The sequence below is a fragment of the Globicephala melas genome, chromosome 11 (genome assembly GCF_963455315.2).
Source record: "Globicephala melas chromosome 11, mGloMel1.2, whole genome shotgun sequence".
Taxonomy (NCBI): domain Eukaryota; kingdom Metazoa; phylum Chordata; class Mammalia; order Artiodactyla; family Delphinidae; genus Globicephala; species Globicephala melas.
Genome location: NC_083324.2, coordinates 32871230 through 32895571, shown reverse-complemented (window position 1 = coordinate 32895571; position 24342 = coordinate 32871230). Strand labels below are relative to the sequence as shown.

The 24342-nt window shown below is 38.3% G+C and overlaps 1 protein-coding gene across 11 annotated transcripts in view; it reads right to left on the bottom strand.

The window, feature by feature from the left end:
- The window catches only part of ERC2 (ELKS/RAB6-interacting/CAST family member 2), a 962565-nt gene that overhangs the window by 673182 nt on the left and 265041 nt on the right, over positions 1 to 24342 (bottom strand). For all 11 annotated transcript variants that reach the window (XR_009565841.1, XR_009565842.1, XM_060308008.1 and 8 more), the window contains one exon: positions 7947 to 8021. Coding sequence is in view for 9 of the 11 variants with exons in the window: in XM_060308008.1 (XP_060163991.1) it covers positions 7947 to 8021 (75 nt within the window). In the remaining 2 variants the exon portion in view is untranslated. The remainder of the gene's footprint in view (positions 1 to 7946; positions 8022 to 24342) is intronic.

The following is a 24342-nucleotide window of genomic DNA, read 5'->3' as shown; positions in this document are numbered from 1 at the left end:
TCGTTCACTCCCCCTCCCAACCTCCCCACCCTCCCTCCTCCTCCAGATTAACCACTATCCAGACATCTAACACCATTGCTTACTATTTTTGGAACACATATAAACAGAATCATATTGTATGTATTCTTTTGTGTCTGGCTTCCTTCCACACCATTTTGGAGTTATTCAATTATGTTGTTACATGAAGCAATAGCTTGGTCCTTCACATTGCCATATAGCATTTCATTGTATGAATATTTCACTATTTTATTTATCCACTCCACTGTTGACAGCTATTTCATTTGTTTCAAGTTTTTGGTTATTCCATATGTAATTATGTTTTGTACCTTCTATTTAAATTAGGTCTTGCTTACCATTGTTAGATTTGCTCCTAGGTATTTTGGGTTTTTTAATACCATCCTAAATTATATTGTTTTCTAAATTTCATTTCATAATTGTTTGTCACTGGTATGCAGATGATTCACTTTTGTATACTGACCAGCTGTTTAAGTTCATTTATTAATCTAGTAGTTTATATATGGATTCATTGAGATTTTTTACACACAAAATTATGGTGCCTGTGAATAAAAGGGTTTTATTTCTTCCTTTTTTAATTCTTATACCTAGGATATCCAGAATATTGTTGAGTAGAAATGATAGTAATAGGCATTCTTGTCTTGTTCCTTATATTATAAGGAAAGCTTTATATATTTTACCATTAAATATGATACTTGCTGTAGCTTTCTTGTATCTACCTCTTATCAGATTAAAATTCTCTCCTAATCTAAGTCTGATAAAAGCGTTTTTTGGGTTTTTTTAGCATAAATGAATGTTGCATTTATCAAATGCTTTCTCCGCATTCACTGAAATTAATTTTTCTCCTTTATCCTGTTAATGTGGTAAATAACATTGGTATCCAAATATTAGTCCAACCCTGCCTTCCTGGAATAAGCACAACTTGGTCACTGTCACTGCATTCAGTTCACTAGAATATTTTGCACTGATCTTTATGATAGATTGTTTGTAATTTTCCTTTCTTGTAATGGCTTTGTTGGGTATTGATATCAAGGTTATACTGGATTCATAAAATAAAATGGGAAGCGTTTCCTCTTTTTCTATTCTCTGGTATAGTTTCTGTATGACTGATACCGTTTTTTCTTCAAATGTCTAGTAAAATTCATTGAAGAAGCCATCTGGGACTACGGGATTTTTTGTTTGGTTTGTTTTTTAGATATTTTTTTTGGTGGTAAGGTTTCAAATCATAGAAACATTTTCTTTAATATACAGGACTACTCAGATATTCTAGATATTCTGTTTCTTCTCATCCAGTTTTGATAAGTTGTATTTTTAAAAGAATTAATCTAAAATTTCAACTTTATCATCACAATCTTGTTAATAAAATCCCCTGATATTTTTAAAGTCAGTAAGATTGATAGTGATGCCCCCTTTCAATCCTGGTATTGTTTGTCTGTCTCTATTTTTCTCAATGATTCTGACCAGGAGATCTGTTAATCTCTTCAAAGAATCAGTGTTTAGCTTTTATATTCCCCTGTTGTACATGTTTGGTTTCTATTTCATTAATTTCAGCTTTTATCTCTATTATTTCTTTTCTCCCACATTCTTATGGTTTCATTTGATCTTCCATTGCTTTTTAAATTTAAAAAGTCTTCTCTCAACCAAACTGAATGACTTGCTCTTCCCCAGACACGTCTCATAATTTCCAACCTCCTTGCCTTTGCTGATATGGTTCCCACTGTTTATAAATAATCCTTCTACCCACTATCAAAATCATGCCATTTTTTTCAAGGCCCTCCCCAAATGCTATCTCCTCCAAGAAGCATTCCCTGTCCCTCTCTTATTTGATATCCTCTGAGTCTCTGCAGCCCATTTTGTTGTTCTTAGGTCACTATTTAGATCCAGGCTTATATACTCCCTTCCACTAGCCCCTTAAAGACTGAGCGCTCACTTTTTCTGAAAGGCCCACCATGGTGCTTTATACAATATAGCTGCTTGGTAAGCACTGGTATTTGTAATTCAACTTCAGGAGTTATAGTCACACAAAATAAACCTGTTTATAGCAGGAATTAGCAACTCAGACATTTAGATTCAAACACATATAATAAGAGTTTGGGCAAAAAAAAAGTCTCACTTTTTTAATCTTTCTTGCTTCTAAATGATAACCATATATCATCCAGAGCTAACATTTAACTTGACATTTTGCTTTTTCTGGCTATTACTTAAAACCCACATTTTTCCCCTTATTTAAGGAAAATAGTTTTAAAAAAAACACAAAACCGTGTCCCATTTAAGTTGAAAGATGAGAAAATGAAGAAATTTCTCAAGAAAAAAAAAAGCTAAAGGATAATTTCTGGTATCATAAGTGGATAGGACACATCAGAAACACAGGGCTTTGCAAGTTTAAATGAGTTATGCTCCACACTACTATAAAGGCTTCAGGGCAAGACTTAAAACTCAAGGAAAAAAAACAGGGCATATGTTGGCTGTAGGGTACATATTTGGAGCCCCATGTGCAGGACTGATAACATATACATGTAAAAAGGATGAATCTTGCCTTACAGCACAATGTACAATATTGCCCCTTTCCAAATATATCAAATAGAACTTTCCAGCTCTCATGAGCTGCCTCAACCTGTTCTATGATGCAAAACTCAGTGCCTAATTTCCAAAGTGTGGAAAGAAAAACTAGTTGAACTGATGGGTCCTCTTCAGTAAAAGCAGACTGGAAGAGTAGAGAGTCTAAGAACTTCAGAGAAGAAACCCATGTTCAAATCTCCGCTGCCAACCTACCAGCTGTACGACCTTGGGCAGGTTGCTCATCTTCTCTAAACCATGGCTTTCTCATCTGTGAAATGGGGCTAATTTTACCTACTCATGGGTCATACGTCAGATGCCTTGCACCTGACTCCACATGTGTGGAGTGGTGTTGGGGCTATAGCTGTCACTGGTGATGCAGGTGGTAATTTTGTTGTTATTGCTGTTTTTCTGTTTAGTAGCCACAAAAGGAGCTATGGCCTATTTTTAAGGCCTAAAAAGCCATCAAACTGGCTTGATTAGAAAAAACCAGGCTTGACACCAATTTGCTACAAACACATTATCTTGGGAGAAGAAACAATGCTGAGTGCAGTGTTTAGACTCAGATAAGTAACAGTTCAAAATATGGATGAAATAAACCGGGGTAGGCCCTAGAGCCAAAGAAAACATTTAAGCCACTTCATGGTATTCCTGACCAGATCCCAAGACTCAAATTAAATTCACACTAGGAAATGGGATACTTTCAATGGCCAAGGTTGGAATTTGAAATCTCTCCCTTCCTAGCTATGAGATGTTGGGAAAAGTTACCAAGTAGTTCTTGCCTTCTCCATGTTCCAGTGTATCCCTTCCATGCCTGGTGAAACTGAATTGACTGAATTTGATCAAACACCAAGTTATCTCTTAAGAGAAAATCAACTCAACTACAGGTCAGTCAACCCCATGCAGAAGAACAGCAGACATCTGCCTGAACACAAAGATAAGGCTTGGTTTTTAGTTTTAAAAGCAAAAGATCAACCTCACCGTAGAGTTAGCACCTGAATGCAAAGTCATATTCTTTCATCAATAGCACATCTACAAGGCAGCAATTTCGTCAAGCTCCATCTTGAATTGCTTACTACTCAGTTTCCCTAGAAAAGCTCATTGGCGTAAATGTTACACAAGAACCACCACTCATGACACGCAAGTGCAGCGGCTGGTCATGTGACGAGAAACCTAAATAACTACAATTCTCACTTCAGTTACCACAGAAATATTGTCACATAGTCACATTATACCCCTAACTTCTTAATCCACTTTAGTTAACAAGTTCACCAGATCAAGTACATTTTCTGTGACTCTTACTAAAACGCTTATGTCACTCATGTATGTCCCATTTGATAAATTCTGCTGAATTCAGTGCTAGCATAAAGTTTGTTTTTCTTAATGAATGTCATTTAATTTATTAAAGCAAATGAGAATTAGGAAATTCCATGCTTTTTCTTACAGCCTGAGCTGTTAAATTTGGAGTGAAGGTTTATGCTCCATTCTCAGTAATTATTATTATTATTCTAGGGTTGGTTCGTTTTTTTGCATTTTTTTAAAACACAACTTTCTCCCTGTCCCTTCCTTCTGTGATTATTGGAGATGCTGCAGCCATCTTGCTCAGACAGGCAGAAAGGGGCTGTCTGAAAACAGAGCTCATGTGAAGAAAGCTAAAATAAGAGATGGAATGAGAGAAAATGGAATCTGTTAACATCTTTTGAGCCCCAGGATCAAGCTATGCCTGAAGCAATACCAGTTTTTCCAGTTAAGTGGAAAGGGTACACTCCTTTTAGGCTTTAGCCATTTTGAATTAGATTTTCATTCACTTAGAAGTTTTAACTAACAAAGAAAAAAAAATTTGAGATTATCTGACAAGTACTGTCACTACTCTAATTCATTTTTGTTAAAAAAAAAAAAAAGAAAAAGTTGGGGGGGACTTCCCTGGTGGCGCAGTGTTTAAGAATCCGCCTGCCAATGCAGGGGACATGGGTTCATTCCCCGGTCCAGAAGATCCCACATGTCGCGAAGCAACTAAGCCCGTGCGCCACAACTACTGAGCCTGCTCTCTAGAGCCTGTGAGCCACAACTACTGAAGCCTGTGTGCATAGAGCCTGTGCTCTGCAACAAGAGAAGCCACTGCAATGAGAAGCCCGCACACCGCAACGAAGAGTAGCCCCCGCTCGCCACAACTAGAGAAAGCCCGCACACAGCAACGAAGACCCAACGCAGCCAAAAATAAATAAAATTTTTTTTAAAAACTGGATAGAGCTTTATGAATGAACCCAAGAAAGTAAAACTTTTGTTTATGTCATGTCAAATTTATAATAAAAGTAGGTTAAAAACACATTCTTTCAAAGGAATTAACATTAAAGAAAAAAGAGGAAAGAAGCCCTTTTAACTACCTTTTTATTGACAGTTCTCCATAAGAGCAGAAAAGAGAAGCTAAGAATCTTTAGACACAAAAGCAAGAAACGGAGGAGTATTGCAACATTTACGAGAAAACTAACTTTTCTGAAAAACACATGCAATGTTCTAAGTGCAAACCTGGAACATACCTGCCAGACCAAACCAAGATCAAAATTAAAACTTGCAGCTTCCTGCAGTAAGATAAATCACAAATAACTTCATTCGCTTTGCTTCCTTTTATTTTCATTCAGGTGACTTTACCCCCCCTGGTTCAACTGGCTGGCAGCAGCTGTGATGGCTGCAAGTGAATTGCCCCCACTTTGGTGTGTGCAGATGGCCCTCCCTGACAGACATATTTTCACAACTCTAAAAGCCCAGAGGGGTACATAGAGATCTACTAGAACTACCAGACTGTGGTTCTAAAAGTGCTTTCATTTGGACAAGATTTCACAGATGTTCACAACAAACACCTTTCTTGAGTTGATGCAAAGCATATTTTTGGAGAAGATGAGGAGTCACAATTTCACCCTCAGTTTCTCTAAGAAGCAAGGGAAAAGTAGGGGTAAGTTCTAAACCTTAACTCGTGTCATCTCCCTGAAACTAAAGGTCCAAATTACTCTAGGAAAGCTCCTTTTAACTTCAGATTTTGCCAAGGCACTAGATGATATTGATGTTTACCCAAGGTGTTTAAATTAAAATACAACCAATGTCTCAAGTCCCACCCATCAGGTTTAAGGGTCAGTTCTATTTGGTAGTCAACCCTAAGTCTTGTAAAATATGGCTTTCCAATATTCCCTCCAATTTCAAACAGATATAATATACAAAATCAGAAGAGATCACAGGCTCTGTCACAACCTACACACATGGCTGAGGAGATGACCCTCTACCAGCTGCCTCCATAACTCAATTTATGCATGTTAAGTATAGATGCTAATGGGACCCAGACTTCTCCACTGACAAAACAGAAGGCAGTGCTTTGTAAATTAACACACAACCAAAAGACAATAGAAAAACTCCAGGCTCAGTTCCCTGACAAGTATATAAGTATATTGACTATCAATGTCCTAAAAATAAACGTGTTCTTCTACAAATCAGGATCACTGGCATCCATTTAAAAAAATAAAACCCTCTGGACTCAATTTACTGATAACATATGGATGTGAATGTGCCCTAAAAATTATATTTTATGCCTTCTCATGTAGATAGCCTAAATGAGTGCTTTATTTACTATTTTTTGTTTTCTAATAAAACATATGATGCTAAAAAAGAGTAAGCTATAATCAGAGTTTCTACTTATAAAAGTCACAAAAAATTACTAATTGTACAGAGAACTTTATCAGGAAAATGCCCACTGCTCTGGGATAGATGTCATTCCTGGTTTCTCCAAAGGTTTTTGAAACTCAATCTTTACTTCTTTTTTTTTGTTTTTAAAGATAATTAGGAAATAGTTTTATATACATCCTCTTCTATTACTAATTGTGCTGGAACTGGGGAGGGAGGTATGGAGGTGGGTGGAAGGAGGACTAAATAACTCTTTGCAAAAAAAATAAAATAAAATCTTTTGTCTTGTCTTTTTTTCTTTTAAGCCTTAGCCAAGTTTCAAGTTTGGTTCCAATGTGAAGTGAGGATGAAATCTCAGTTATGAGATTCTACACTCCCCCACAAGTATAGAATGGTAAGTTTATTTTCAAAATAGTGCTAAGTAAAAATTACACAAATTCAAAATGAATTGATGAGCCAATATTAGCTTTTTTTAAATCTTACTATCATTTGATCCCTTTGATAATATTTTTCAAACCAATTTGCTACAAATGCAGTATAAGTGCCTTGAATCATGTAACCTCAGTTAGGGGACATAAAGTTTTAAAGCAAATGTTCTACATTATTTCCACAAAAATCCACTTGGATGAAGACACTGTCATTGACTAGAAAAAAAAATACGAAGTCAGAATTGTACACACCAGGAACTCAGTAGCTCGTATTAGTTTCTTTTTCCCCAGGACTTGGGAATTTGGGGGCAGACAATTCAAAATCATGTGCTACAAGACAGAAAAATCATTACCCTATCAACAAGTTTCAGAAGTCTTTTGTAGGATGATGGTGACCAGCAAACTCTCAAATGTTAAACTTATGCATGAAATAACCAGATTGCAAACATCATCATTATAAATTTTTTTTCTTCAGGGAACAACGTAAATCAAGAATTATTTATTCTTAAGATAAATACTATTTGCTTCCTTCGGTCAAAAACTAGAAGTAAAAAGACTTCAAATTTCTATCAACTGACAAAGCAACTGGCTTTCATTTAGATCTGTTTCTTTACAGCTTGCTCATCATTATTTACTTCATTATTCTTTAAACGCCCTAAATCCATACAGGAGGATCTTTGCTTCTTTTAAATATCTCTATGCATCCACTGCTAAATAAAATACCTTGTGAGTATTTAATAAATTATTGTTAATTCCAGACTTGGTTAGGAGAAAATACTGGAGTCATAAGAAAGTATTCTTTGAAAAGTAAATTTTGCTGATAGCATAACTTTAATCATTTAACGCCTCCACTGCATGTACAACAACTTCTCTTTGCAAATCTTAGTTTCTCAAGGTATCTTTTCATTGTAATGTGAATGGGAGGAAAAAGAGAATTACTCTAGCTTTAGAAATTTACTTTTAAAGCACATACAAAACCTCTCTCAGGGTTGAAAGCATTGGCTATGCTCTGGAAATCAACCCAGCTCCTTTCAGACAAGGGATACTTGAGCCCTTTATTCTTCTGCCCAGAAAAGGCATCCTAATTAAAGGGCCAATAAATTAAATGCACCAGAGAAGGCCAAAAAAAAAAAAAAAAAAAAATCAAGAAGAAAAGCACCCACCAGGGTGTCTAGAGAAAAACACAAGGTTCATTTCACATGTTTGTGTTAGGCACCATCAAGTTTAAAACAAACTCCAGGGGAACAGCTGTTTTTGAGAAATGTGAACAGCTCCTACCTTCATTTCAATGACAGTCTGGAGAGCCTTCGTCTTGGCTGGCTCTGGCTGAAGTTGGCTTCTTCGGTGTAATTCCTGGGGAGGAACACGATAGAAATAAGCCTGACGGTTCATCCTTCCGTTATACCATGACCTTTACACAGGTACCACTCAGCCCACCAAGTCCAGGCTCGCTGTGTACAGACATAAACAAGCCACAGGTGCCTCTTCCCCCACCCTCTTTAGCATCCCTCCTGCCTGGAGCCTGCGTTGCGGTGAAAAGCTCCTGGCACATGCGCTATTTCTGAAACTTCCATCAATAATTAATGTCAACTGTGACAAAGCCAGCAAGTAATCATAGTCCAAATACTGTTCAACACTGGGGCTGTTGCCCAGCCATCAAATCATAGTTTAGTAAATTACATTACTCCGTGCTCCCAATACAAACACAGCAAGGAAACGGAGGAAAGAAAATGACTAACGTAGTTGCAAATCTGCTGCACGGGTGGCATTTTGCTACTGAAGTAGGTTTGAAATGAGCAATTTAAAACATTTTCAGTACAACTGTGTCACTTTTTGGAGTGAATTGGTCTGATGAAACCCTATGAATCTCTTGCTTCCTAATTTACAGTTTCAGTCCTTGTTCAAATCACATCTGTATGTGATATGCTTATGCATTCATGATGCCAAGAAATTAAAACTGGCATTAATATCAACAGTGTTAGAGGGGAGAAAAAAATGGTTAAATCCAGATGTAGACCCAGTAACATCTTTAGGTAAAAAGCAAAAAAATTTACAATTTTAAGCTTCAAGGCTTACTTTTTACATGCCTCTTCTCAAAAAGAAATTAAAAAAGAGTGTCAAAACTTTGAAAGATTGATTTGGCAGAAGAGAAGAGATAAAGTTTGTTCGGTTCATGCTTTGATTTCCTTAATGATAATTATCAACACTTTTATGAAAGCAGGCCATGACAGGAGTAACAAAAATGCTCATGCATGTCCACACTGCTGATACAATTACTCACTTACAATTACTCACCTAAGTGAGTAATTGCACCTATGGAGCAATTCATAAGCAATTCATAAGCAATTCATATTTGCACCTATGGAGCAATTCATAAGTCTTATTTGACTTATAAGTCACCTATGGATAATTCCATAAGATTTATTTGCTTCCTGAAAAGTCATTTAAAGTCGACATGGAGTAGTTTTAGGTCTTTACATTCCATTGGACCGCCAACATTTCAAAAAACAGAAAAGAGAAACCTTGGGTGTTAAAGAAGAGGACCAACATAATTTCTGGCTTTATCTAAGTAAAGACATTAAAATTAACCCTACGTCCACCACTACCATCTACTACCATCACCATTTCCTTAAGATAGAACATATTTATGTAAAAATTGTCAGAATAACAGAATTGCACACAAAAAGATAGTCCTTCCCTGGATTCCAGAATAAGAAAACAGGCAACCTTTCACCCATGTCCTATTACATTGTTCTTATTTTCCAGCAGTCCAAGAAGACTTGGTCAAGGGCCAAGGTGCATAAGTCTAGAGATCAGTACTGGGGAAGTACAGCTACAGCTCTGCACTGTAGCATATTTTCTTCTCAAAGTCATCACTGGCACACAAAACTACTTCTCAGACTTCAATCTGAGCAGAACTAGAATTAGTGCTTCCTCATTGTTCAAAATGGCCTCAACATCAGTTAGGACATTTTTGCCCCTAACGTATTTCTGGAAGGGATGAGGTCAAGTATTACTGACTCCAGTTCCAGCACACCACTGGGCACCTCACATAAGGACTTCAGGCTAAAAAACAGAGCTACTTAGCCCTCAACATAACTTCCAAGATTGTTGGAGTTCACTAGACCAATAAAATCTTATAGATGACAAAACAGAAAGTAAGTCACTTGTTAGAGTTGTTCCACAGTAAGTGGTAGGAGTAACACATTTCATAGGTCACCAATTCTGATACCATGTGGCATCAAAAACATCTTAATGAAAAAAGCTGAGAATGAAATTCATGATAATTTCATACCACAGCCAGTCAAGTTCCAGAATAAAAATCATATGATAATTTGAGGAGAGAGGTTAAGATTGTATAAAACAAAAATAATCATGAAGCAACTAAGCAACACAACAAAAATAAAACCATAGGGTAAAGACATGTGCCATTATAATTTCTGCCAAGCATGAAAAGATTTTTAAGGGCAAACATGCAATGACAAAGCTAAACTTGTAGCAATAGTTTCGCAAAAATGAAAACAGAGTTCTCTTTGCTATAACTATACGAGTTCTATTATAATATAAACCAGCTCAAAATCCAGATTGGGCCCTCACCCTCTCTGTCACTCCTTAAAAAAATAAAATCTCCAATTACCCAAGAAGTGCAATATTCCTACCCTAACTATATTATATTTCAATCAATTCTGGCTTCACAGTTTCTGAGGATCACCTTAATTCTTAAGGTGTCAGGTAAGTGAAGATTATAAGCCACCTGCAGACTTTAGGATTGTCTGAAAGTCCCATCTCAGACACTTTATCCATCTCTGAGATTCAGGATCATTAAAATGCACACCCTGACTGCGGTAGAGAGGACCAGTTGCCCAACGAAGATTTGTGTGCCTCTTCATCAGTGTAGAGCTATTGCTAGGAAGTACCACCACCACCACCCTTGTATCCAGGTGAGACCATGTGACCTATTTCTGGCCAGTGGAATGTGGGTAAAAATGAAGAACTCAAGTCCATAAAAACCTCCTACCCTGTCCTCAACTCTCCCTCTTTTCCTGTCTGCTGACTAGAAGTAAAGGACTCCAAGACCCAAGAAGATGGCAGAACCCCAAGATAAAAGGAACCTGGGTTCCTGAAATGCCATGTGAAAAGTCTGCTGAACACCCACACTGGATGGTGGAGCACAGGAAAAATAAATTTCTATTAAGTTAGTCTCTGCGCTTTCAGGCTTTATCTGTAGAGATCCCAGGGCTCTCTGCTTTAACTACTGCAATGGCTGGAAGGAAAAATAATACCTACCTAGTCCTGTATTGTTTGTTGCTTTTGAATCACAAAAGTGATGTTAACGTGTGAGTGCTTGCCAAAGTTTTCTAAACTGAGAGTAAGATGAGTTGGTTGCTGGTGCTCCAGCTATCCTTAACCATCTGAAAGATGCACCCATTAGGCACTGATCTTAAATAACTAAAGAATTTCCCCAGCAGCATGTGGTGTAGGGATGCGAGAGGACAAGATTTAACTTACTCTAGAAGTTTTTAAATGACAGTATTAAACCATCAAGTGAAGTGGTTCTATGCTTTTCTGGGTCACTGATCTCTGTAAGAGTCAGACGGAAGCTGTGGATTATCTCCAGAAATGGACACAAAAGCACGCATAAACAAATTTTATACCATTACCGCTGGTTCAGAACGCCTGTTCCAACACCCAAGAAGTTCATCTTTGAAACAGACTACACGCTAAAAACCACTTATTGAGATGAAAGAGAACCGCATGGGGAGTGGGGAGCCAGGACCCTGTCCAGATCCAGCCTGGTCATGCCCCTTCCCCTCTCTGATCAGTAAAATAAGCAGTTTTATGAGTGAGTTTCTAATGGCCCTTCCAGCTCTGAGAACACCTAGATTTTTAATAGCAGCTGATTCTGAAAAGCTGATCTCCGGCTGATATTTCTAATCACACTCATTCTCCATTTCAAAAACAGAATAAAAATAAAAGAAGAAGATTGGATATCTCATTGCAACACTGATACCGAGGTTATTTTTCTATCATCTAATGACTAGGTTGGCCTGAGCTGGTCTAACACTGCCAGCTCCTTCAGCTGTTCAGCATGGAAATATACCAAGACCCCAGAATTTTGAGCATGAAATCTCAAGTGGTTCATCAGGATGACATTACCTGGCAGTTAATGAGAATCTGAAGTCTAGTGAGTTAATCTGGATGGACACTAGCATACAAGATGAGCTTGACAGAATAATGTTTGCACATACCATATACTTTCTCCAGTAGACCAAAAAAAAAAAAAAATCAAAACTTAACTTTCTCTCTAAAGGTAATTTACTATTTTTATCTGGCCTTTCCACCTTACCGTTCTGGTACTCTACTGCTATGTATCAAATCACCCCAAATTTTAGTGGTGTCCAACCACCACCATTTTATTATGCTCATGAATTCTGGGTCAGGAATTCATAAAGGATAGAGTAAGGAAGGCTTGTTTCTAAAGCATGGTGTCAGAGGGCTGGAACAGCTGGGGCTGGTCGATCCACTTCCAAGATGGCTTCTCCCCCCATATGTCTAGGGCCTTGGCTGAAAAATAACTTGAAGTCTAGGTTTAGCTGGAATTCTCAATCTGATCAACTATATATGGCCTCTCCATGTGACTTGGGCTTCCTCACAGCATGGCAGCCTCAGGGTACTCCCACCTCCTACATTGAGGTGTAAAGATTCCAAGACCAAGTGTTCCAGCAAATAAGCCAGAAACTGCATGGCCTTTTATTACGTAACCTCAGAAGTCCCATAGCATCACTTCTGCAATGTTATGTTGATTAAAGCAGTCACAAGCCTGCTCAAATTTCAAGGAAGAGTGCCAAAGATTCTGAAGCCATATTTTTAAATTGCCTCTTTTAAGGAACAAAACCAATTGGAGAAACCAACAGGAAAGAAACACTATAATCTCAGCAACAACTCAGGTCAGTCTTAAGATACAGCAGAGTTTCATATATTCAAAAAATAATTTGATGCAAGGGATATAGGAAATACAGCAGTAAACCAAATAGACAAATATCTCAGTCCTCATGTGTTTTTTCATTTCAAATTCCAATTGGAGAGAGGCACAACAATTTAAAAAGGTGACTAAACCAGTTTGTCATAAGTGCTGTAAAGGAAAATAAGTCATGAAGGTGGAGTGGGACATTTGGGAGGTGACGGATTAATAGCCATTTTAAATAGGGTGATTAGGGAAAGCTTCAGGAAAAGGTGACATCTGAACAAAGATCTAAAGGAAATGAAGGAACCAGTTGTGCAGATATTCCAGGCAGAGGGAATAGTAAATATTTATGTACATGGCTAGAGCTGCATAAGGGATGGGGGAAGTAGTTGGTCGGAGAAGTCCAGGGGTGGGGGATGATGGGAAGATAGGTATACATTTGGAGTCCACTGTAGGGATACTGGTTTTACTCTGAGAAAAATGGGGATCCACTGGAAGGTTCTGAGGAAAGACAAACCATGATATGGATATGATGCACATTCATAAAGGATTACTTCAGCTATTGGACTGAAGTATGGTTTTGGATTGAGGAGGGAGGTAAGAGAAGAACCATAGGGCCTAGTAAGAAGAAACTAGAATAACCCCGACAAGGGATGACAGAACCTTGGACCACAGTGGAGGCAATGGGAAGGAACTCAGTTTGGATGTGCTTTGAAGGTGAGGCTCACTTGACTTCTTGATAGATGGCCTGGGATTAGAGAAAGAGACAAGTAAAGGATGGCTTCAAGGCTTTTAGCCTGAGCAATACGAAGAATGGAGGTGGAATACCAACATAGGCAAGAGTGGGGAGAAGTGGGAGTTATGGGAATCAAGAGTTTGGTTTTGCCTGTGTTAAGTTTGTGATGCTATTAGACATTCAAGTGGAGATGCTGAGTAGGCGGTTTAATAGATGAGTTGGATGTGAGGGGAGAAGTAAAAGCTACAATTACAAATTTGAAATTGGTGAATAGATAGCATTTAAAACAATGAGCATTTAAAACAATGAGCCTAGATAAAACCAACTAGGGACTAAGCATAGAGAGGAGAGGAGAAATCAGAGGACTGAGTCCAGGGGCAATCCAACATTAAGGGGTCTGAGAAGTGAGGAGGAAGCAGCAAAGGAAACTGAGAAGAAATAGAGGTAGGAAAAGAACCAGGAGAGTAGCATCCTGGAAGTCAAGTGAAGCAAATAAGCCCAGGATGCAGGAATGACCACCTTATCAATTGCTGCTGAGCAGTTAATAGGATGAGGCCAGAGGAAAGACCACAGGACTTAGCAACAAGCAGGGCATTAATAACCTTGACTATCCAGTAGGTGGATAGTGTGAGTGAAAGTCTGACTGGAATGTGCTGTGGGAGAATGGAGGCTACTATAGGCTACTATATGGAGGCTACTTCAGGCTACTATATTTGCTCAGGCTGCTATATTGCACAATGATTTACTGATCATTTCTTTCATCAAAACTCTGTTTTAGATTTGTACACCTATGTTCATAGCAGCATTATCAGAAAAGCCAAAAGGTGGAAGCAACTGAAGTGTCCATCAACAGATGGATGAATAATCAAATGTGGTGTATACATACAAGGTATTACTCAGCTTTAAAGGAAGGAAATTCTAACACCTGCTACAACATGGATAAAACTCAAGGACATTATACTTAGTGAAATAAAGCAGTCACAAAAAGACAAATATTGTATGGTTGATAGGAGGCATCTAGAGTGCCCAAAACCATAGGAACAGAAAGTAGAATGATTACTGCCAGGGGCTGAGAGCAGGGGGAAATGGAGAGTTGTTTAATGGGTACAGAGTTTCGATTTTGCAAAATGAAAAAGTTCTCAAGATTGGTTGCATAACAGTGTGAATATACTTAACGCTACTGAACTGTACACTTAAGAATGGTTAAGGTAGTAAATTTTATGTTGTGTGTATTCATCACAATTAAAAAAATTTTTAAACCATAAATATATAACAGAAACTGTTTAAGTTCCACAACCTTCACCACTTCCATTCTGCTAGAGAGAAACCATCATCTAAAGTTGGTGTCTTTCTCATGCATGTTCTGTGCTTTTATTACATATGTATGTCCTCATAAATAGTAAAATCTAACAACAGAGTACATTGTTTTCTCATTTACATAAATGACAGCTGTCCATACTGCACAAAGCTTTTGCATTTTGGTTTTTACCTCAACAATATTTATGTTTTTAGAATTTATGTGCGGAAATAAGTGTTCTCTATTCTTTTTTTCAATTACAAACAATTTTGTAGTAAACCTCCTAGTACATGAAAAAAAACCTTTTTTTGGTACCTTTACTCTTAAGTGCCCAATAATTCTGTTCTTTATGAAACATTCTGTTTTTCTGCTTGAAATAATCCTCTACCCTTTTCATCTCTTGTATCTGTAGGGGTCAGCAAACTATAGCCCACCATCAGTTCTGGTAAATAAAGTTTTATTGAAACACTACTATATCCATTCACTTACATATTGTCTATGGTTGCTTTCATTTCATTTCATGGCAGAGGTGAATAGTTATAACAGAGACAATATGGACTCACAAAGCAAGAAATATTTACTACCTGGCCTTGTACATAAAGTGTGTCAACCCCTGGTCTAGAATATCTTCAATAATCAATCTAGCCATCTCCTTGTGTGGTAATTTAAAATATGTCCACAAATTTTATATATTCCCTTTATAAGGTGAAGCCTAAATATCTTCCCCTTGGCTGTGGACTGGACTTAATAACTCAGTTCTAACAAAGAGAATACAGTAGAAGTAACATGTGTGACTTCTGAGGCTTGGTCATAAAAGACATTATGGCATCCTTCTTGCTCACATTCTTGGACCACTTGTTCTGGGAGAAGCCAGCTGCCACATCATGAAGACATTCAAGCTCTAAAGAGAGGCCCATATGACATGAAACTGAGGCCTCCTGCCAACAGTCATGTGAATAAGCCATTGTAGAAGTGGCCTGTCCAGCCTCGGTGAAGCCTTCAGATGCCTGTGGCCCTACCCAACAGCTTGACTGCAACCTCTTGAGGTACTCTGGGCCAGAACCACTGAGCTAAGTGACTCCTATATTCCAGACCCACAGAATCTATGAGATAAAAAGCATTTGCTCTATTAAGACACTAAGTGTTTGGGGTAATTTATTTTAAAGCCGTAGATTACAAATATGTCACAGAAGAGCCATTACCTGACCCTCCAGACTAGTCTACATCCTCCTCCACCCTCATTTAGACTTTCATAGCACTGTGTACCTTTTCTTCCTATCATTGGATATGGGTGCAATTAATAGCTTCGTGTCTGTATTTACCACCGAGTGGTCAATTCCATGAGCATAGGGACCCTGTATGTCCATTATACTCCCAGTAACTAACATAGTGCCTGCCAAGAGTAAGTGCTCAATTAATATAGACACATTGAACGAAACAGTACAATTGATATTATAAGCCTGGTGGTTCTAGAATACCTTTGGACCAAAAGGAGTCTGATGTGAAGGATGATAATAGCTAATAGATACTTATACACTGCTATGTGCTAAGCACTCTTCTAAGCACTTTATAAATAGTAACTTGTTTAATCATCACAATAACCTCCTTAGGTAGGTACTATTATTATCACCATTTTTTCACACCAAGAAATGGAAGCATAGAGAAATTAATAACTTGCCCAGTCTACTGAACTGCACTGCTGGGATTTATGCCAGGAAGTCTGGTTCCAGGTTCTCTGCTTCTAACCACCACGCTTACTGCCCATGTCTCACCACTTGGCTTTGATTTGATATTTAAAGGTGACACCTTTATCTCCACTGGCTTCTTTCATTGTAGCCACCTGCATAATTTTCCTTTGATTCAGTCTTCCATTTCTCAATCTTTTCTTGAGTACTTGAAAACATACAGAAACTTAACTCTCAATAACAGTTGTCTGGTACTGATATCCATATTAGATATTAAAACAAATGGCAAACATGGTTAGGCACAGAGAAGTGGATAAAAAACAGTTACTTTCAAATATTAACATCATTCTCAATGTTTGAAAGATCAAGTACTAAAAAATAACTACGTAAAAGATTTAAGTGATATAATTAGTAAGACTGAATTAATAGACAATTCTATTTTGGATCCTATAGATTTCCATTTCAAGATTCCATGGAATATTTAAACAGATTGATCACATACCAGACCACCAAGAAAAATCTCAAATGGATTCCAAAAGGCAGAAGTGATATAGGACACATCCTTTGCCCACATAATAAAACAATAACAAAAGTTAAAAATGAAACCTCACTATTTGGAAAGCTCTTAAAAGTTTTAAAATTCATCCACTATAGTTAAACGGATCCTGTCCACTCCGTCTGCTAGGTGTGTGACCTTAGGCAAGTGCCTGAATGTTTTCTGATACTCAGGATGGTGAAGTTGAGTTGAGGTAAGCATGTGTAGTGCTTGGCTGGGCTGGCACTCAGCACACTCTCAATCACTGAAACTCATCCTTATTTTTCTTGTTGCCCCTGAATGGTTATTAGTATTCCTGAAAGTATATTACAGAATGAAGCCTGGCAGAATGCCTTCCCTGCCACTTGTTCTGTGATCTGATACTGGCTATAGTCGCCACTGGGTCTGCCTGAATAATTCAAGGAATACTGAAGGACCACTATGTGCCAGGTAAAACATAGAATATACCTGCCTTACACTCCGGTGCAAGCATTCTCAGTGGAAGTGATATCATGCCTAGAGGTTTCGGGAGATGGTGAGTTGCACAGTGCTGTTGGAGTGGAGAGAGTGATGAAGAGGGAGCTGGGAGATGAGGCCCAAGAGGTCAGGGCTAGGAAAAGGACAGGCTGTGTAAGGCCATTTAGGTCCTCATGAAGATCTTGGTCTTATACAGAAGACTTCAAATTCCAGAGAGATGAGAAAGCAGTTTCAATGGAAATATGTAAAAATGATATAAGCTTACTGTTTTTTTTAATTGGGGTAGAGTTATTTTACAATGTTGTGCTAGTTTCTACTGTACAGCAAAGTAAACTGTTAAATTATTTTTTTAGTCTTCACAAAAAATGGATATTTGGGAACATAAGACCATACCATCTGAATCTCTGCACATACACAATTCCCTTAATTTGTTTTGATATATAACTGACTTTTTGCTAAATTTGCATTAAAGATGGTTTGACAGATTTATCTTGTTCCTTTGGACACTATGATCCTGGGAACAATAGAAAGTAATAGAATGAGATGCCAGCTTTCAAATATTTGGCCAGTGGTGTTAGCGATGTCCAAAGTTTTTTGGGATAAAGTTTGTCCCAAATAAACTAAATAATAAAATTTAGTTATTTAATTCAATAATTACTAAGGACCTAACACGTAATAAACAATACAGAGATATCAAAGATAAATGTAACAGGGAGGGGCAAGATAGGGGTAGGGTGTTAAGGAGTACAAACTACAAAGAATAAAATAAATAAGCTACAAGGATATACTGTGCAGCACAGGGAGTATAGCCGATTTTTATAATAACTGTAAATGGAGTATGACCTTTAAAAATTGTGAATCACTATGTCGCATACATGCAACTTATATGATATTGTAAATCAACTGCACCTCAATAAAATAAAACTTTAAAAATTATTCAAAAAAATAATTTAAAATAAGATAGATGTAGCACAGTGACTATGAAACATGTCAGGTCTCAAGGAACTTGACTATCTAGTGGAAGAGGGAATACATAACTAGATTACCAGACCACAATAATAGCAGCCACCATTTACAGAATGCTTACCATATGCCAAGCTCCACGCCTCCCATCTAGCTCCTGGGTGAATCTGCATAACACCCCTATAGGTAGGAGTTACCACCCCCATGACAAAACTGCAAACATTCAAACTCAGAGAGTTAAATAATATGCCCAAGATCACAGAACTAGTAAACTTGAGAGTGTGACCAAGGTATCTGACTCTTAAACGCACACCCTTAATTACTAACATAACACCAGGTTTAGATTGCTATTTGTGTTTCCTTCGCGCTCTGCAAATGTCTAGGGTTGTAACAGCTAACTGAACCTGACTTCTGGTTTGTTTTTCAGTCCCCTGTTAGGCCCTCACCAGTTTTGAACAATATGCTAATGGGAGAGAATGAGAGGTAAGCATCCAGGCCTGATGAGGGAAGGACTATGGAAAGCTTCATGGAAAAGTACAGGTGGGTGGTTAGTCTTTAACCATTTTTGGACTCCAACAGAAATTTACCAGAGGACTCTTTCTGAGCTGAAATATTTCTCCTTGAACCTTATATACAATGGCCTTTGTTCTACTCATTTGGGAACATGAAGAAAACAGGATCCACCTCTCCCATGTTGAGAGCTTCTTTGTCCAAAGTCTTTCTTACTAAGCAGTCATTATTCTATCCACTATGTCATATATGGCACAATGTTGGGTGCTCTCAGCAGCATCCTGGTCATTCACCTCTACCTGTGTACCTGATCTCATCTGATCTTGGAAGTTAAGCAAGCTTTGGGCCTGGTTAGTACTTGAATGGGAGGGCGCCTGAGCAAAACGGATGTGATAGGTTTTTAGCGTGGAACCAAGAACCACAGAGGATTGTTTCCAGGCCTTGAAACCTAGTGAAGTTTGCCCTGCTGGATTTTGAAACTGCCTTGGACCTAGTAGCTCCCTTTTACCTTCCATTTCTCCCTTGTTTAACCTGGAACGTCTGTAACTTATCCTATGCCTAACCTATCATTGTCTATTGGAAGCAGATAAATTGTTTTAGTTTCATACGTCCCCTGATGGGAGGAATTGTGCCTCAGGAGTTGTACATAATAGGTTATACCAAGAGCCTCATCCGTACATAATTTTAGACGATTTAGATGATGGGAATTTTGAACTGATGAGATTTGGGGACTCTGAGTTGATGTTGTAATGGGATGAGACCTTTGAGACTTTGGGATGGAGCAAATGTATTTTTTATTTGGGAGGGACGTGAATCTGTAAGGGGCAGAGGGCAAACTACAGTCAGCAGAATAACACCCACTAACAAAGATGTCCACTCATTTCCAAAACCTATGAATACATTATATTACATGGCAAAAGGGGCTTTCCAGATGTAATTAAGGTTATAGATATTAAGATAGGAATCTTAATATCTATATTAAGATATTAAGATAGGAATCTTAATATCTATATTAAGATATTAAGATAGGAATCTTAATATCTATATTAAGATAGGAATCTTAATATCTAGATTAAGATATTAAGATAGGAATCTTAATATCTATATTAAGATATCTGGGTGGGCCCAATCTAATCACATGAGCCCTTTCAAAGCTCAGAACTTATTCTGACTGAGGCAGAAGACAAAAGTAGCAGATGGGGAAGCCAGAGAGACCGCTAAGCATGAGAAAGTTTCAATGTGCCACTGTTGGTTCTGAGATATAGGGGCCATGTGAAAGGACCAGAAGGGGCCTCCAAGGAATGAGGATGGTCCCCAGTTAATAGCCAACAAGGAAATGGGGACCTTGGTTCTACAAACACAAGGAACTAGATTTGACCAACAACCTAAACAAGCTTGGAAGCACATTGATCTCAAGAACCTCTAGAAAGGAGCACACTTTGGTTTTGGTCTCATGAGAGTCAAAGCAAAAAATCCAATTGAGCCATGATGTACCAGAACTGATCTACGAGCCAATAAAAAAGTTGTGCCAAATGTGTGCTAATTTTTTATGGCAGCAATAGAAACTAATATAGTGTGGTTAATCTTCTACTAACCTTTGATCCCCTATTAGACAGTTCTTTCCACACTGAGGTGGCATACATGGCTCTGAAGCTTCTATATACAGACGTTTGTTCTACTCTTTCAAGGAGAAAAGAACAAATCAGGTTCCTCTTCCATGGTGACAGGTTCTTATCCCATGATGACAGCTTCTCAGTCCAAAGTCTTTCTTACTAAAGAGTCCTATTCTACGCACTGTTTCTTATATGACACAGTGTCAGGTGATCTCAGCAGTACCCAGGCCATTTACCTTAGTCCATTTCTATATCTTAGGTCAGATTCCTAAGAGGTATAGTCTGAGACAGGGACTTTTATGTAAGTGATTTCTTAAGGGAGAGTTCAGAGGGGAACCCATAAGAGAGGGAGGAAACCCATATGAAGTAGAGAAGAAAGTTGAGCAAGGATTTTGTTGTATAGGAAGTCTAGCCTGATCCAGGCCAAGATGGTAGAGGAGGAAAACCCTGAACTCACCTCTTCCCATGAACACACCAAAATTACAACTACTTACAGAGCAAGTGTCTATGAGAACCACCTGAAGACTAGAAGAAAAGATGTTCCACAACTAAATATATATATATATATATATATATATATATAAAGAGGGAAGCACAATGAAAGTACGAGGGGCAGAGACACGGTTAGTCAGGACCCACAATCCCAGGGAGGCAACCCACAAATGGGAAAAAGATCACAATGCTAGAAGACCTCCCGAAGGAACAAGGTGTCCAAACCCCACACTGGGCTCCTACACTGGGAAGACAAACCTGCAGAATGTCTGCCTTCGTAAACCAGTGGGGCTTATGTTTGGGAGAGATGGAGGGTTATGGAAAACAGACTCAGCTCTCAGAGGGCATGAGTAAAATCTCACACACTTCAAGTCCCAGCACAGAAGCAGTAGTCTGGAATCCTCCCTCTAGCCTATTAGCATTGGGGTCTTACCCAGCCACCAGTAAGCTGGCACCAGCTCTATGACCCACAGGCTGTGCACCTAGACACACCAGGACCTGGCCTCGCCCACTAGCGGGCCAGCAACAGCACCAGGCCCCCCAGGTTTCACACCCAACCACGTGGGGGCCCGCTCCACCCACCAGAAGTCTGGCACCAACACCAGGCTCCAAAGGCCATGCAACCAATGGCACAGAAAACCTACCCTGCCCACTGGCAGACCCACAGCCACCACATGAGGCAAGGCCTTGTAGCCAACCGAGCCAGGGGCCCACCCCGTCTACCAGCATGATGAGTAAGTTGGCTCTGACAAAACAGAAGGTACTGGACCTCATAGGATGTCTTCCACATTTCTGCTACATTTCTCCAAGATTGAGAAATGTAACAAACCTACCTCAGACACAGAAATAAACACGGAGAATTAGGCAAATTGAGGAGACAATGAAATATGTTCCAAATAAAGGATCAAGACAAAGCCAGAAAAAATAAACTGAAAAAGTGGAGATATGCAATCTATCCAATAAAGAGTTCAAGGTAACTCTTAAAAAGGGGAAGAATAATGGATGAACACAGTGAGAATGTCAATAGAGTTTAAAGATATAAAGAAGAACCAAACAGAGCTGACAAATACAATGAATGAAGTTTTAAAATATACTAGACAAGGGCTTCCCTGGTGGCGCAGTGGTTAATAATCCTCCTGCCAATACAGGGGACACGGATTCAAGCCCTGGTCCGGGAAGATCCCACATGCCGCGGAGCAACTAAGCCCATGAGCCACAACTACTGAGCCTGCTCTCTAGAGCCCGCGAGTCACAACTACTGAGCCCACGTGCCACAACTACTGAAGCCTGTGTGCCTAAAGCCCGTGCTCCACAGCAAGTGAAGCCACCGCAACGAAAAGCCTGCGCACCGCAACGAAGAGTAGCCCCCGCCCGCCTCAACCAGAGAAAAGCCCATGCACAGCAACGAAGACCCAATGCAGCCAAAAATAAGATAAATAAAAATAAAATAAAATAAAATATACTAGATGAACTCAACAGTAGATTAAATGATACACAGGAATGGATCAGCAATCTGCAAGACAAAGTAGTGGAAATCACCCAAGCTGAACAGAAGAAAGAATCAAAGAAATGATAGTTTGAGAAAATATCAAACATACTAACATTAGCCTTATAGGGGTCCCAGAAGGAGAAGAGTTAAGAGGAAGGGGCAGAGAAATTATTTGAAGAAATAATAGCTGAAAACGTCCCCAACCTGGGAAAGGAAACACATCCAAGTCCAGGAAGCAGAGACAGTCCCAAACAAGATGAGCCCAAAGAGGGCCACATCAAGACACATCATATTTAAAATGGCAAAAATTAAAGTGAGAATCTTAAAAGCAGCAAGAGAAAAGCAATTAGTTATGTACAAGGGAACTCACATAAGGCTATCACCTGATGTTTCAACAGAAGCTTTGCGGATCAGAAGGGAGTGGCACAATATATCCAAAGTGATGAAAGGAAAACCCCTACAACCAAGAATACACTACTTGGCAAGGTTATCATTCAGATTTGTAGAAGAGATAAAAGGTTTTACAGATAAGCAAAACCTAAGAGTTTAGCACCACTAAACCAACTTTACAAGAAACGTTAAGTGGACTTCTTTAAGTGGAAAAGAAAAGGCTACAATTAGAAATATAAAAATTATGAAAGAAAAAAATCTCACTGGTAAAAGCAAACATACAGTAAAGGGAGTAGATCAACCACTTATAAAGCTAGTAGGAAAGCAAAAAGACAAAAGTAGCAAAAAACATTTATATCCACAATAAGTAGTTAAGTGATACACAAAATAAAAAGATATAAAATATGATGTCAGAAACATTAAATGTGGTTGGGAGGAACACAGGGCTGTTGGAACGCATTCAAACTAAAGAGATCATCAACTTAAAATAACCCCATATAAATTGTTTTATATGAACCTCATGGTGACCACAAACCAAAAAACTATAATAGAAACACACACAAAAAGAGAAAGGAATCCAAACGCTTAAGATAGTGATCAAATCACAAGGGAAGAGAGCAAAATAAGTGTAAGAAAACTAAAAAGAACACAAAAACAACTAGAAAACAATCAACAAAATGGCAATAAGTATGTACCTATCAAGAATTACTTTAAATTGTAAATGGACTAAATTTGCCAATCAAAAGACAGAGTGGATGAATGAATAAAAACAAGACCCATCTATATGCTGCCTACAAGAGATTCACTTCAGAGCTAAATACACACAGAGACTGAAAGTGAGAGGATGGAAAAAGTATTCCATGCAAATGTAAACAAAAGGAAAGCTGGGGTAGCTATACTTATATCAGACAAAACAGACTTTAAAGCAAGTATTGTAACAAGAGACAAAGAAGGGCATTACATAATGATAAAAGGATCAATCCAACAAGAAGAAACACCAATTGTAAATATATATGCACTGAACATAGGAGCACCTAAATACATAAAGCAAATATTGACAGAGATAAAAAGAGAAATTGACGGTAATACAATAGTTAGTAGGGAACTTTAGCACCCTACTTACCTCCATGGACAGATCATCCAGACAATCAATGAGAAAACCCTGATCTTAAATGATACATCAGATGGAATTAACAGACACATAAAGAACATTTCATCCAAAAACAGCAGAAAAACATTCTTTTCAAGTGCACATGGAACATTCTCCAGGATAGATCACAGGCTAAGCCACAAAACAAATCTCAATGAATTTAAAAAGACTGAAATCATATCAAGCATGTTTCCTGACCACAATTGTATAAGATTAGAAATAAACTACAAGGAAAAAACTGCAAAAAACACACACACAAAACACTATGCTACTGAACAACCAGTGCGTCCTGAAGCAAAGAGGAAATGAAAACACAATGATCCAAAATGAATGGGTTGCAAAAGCAAATCTAAGAGGGAAATTTAAAACAAT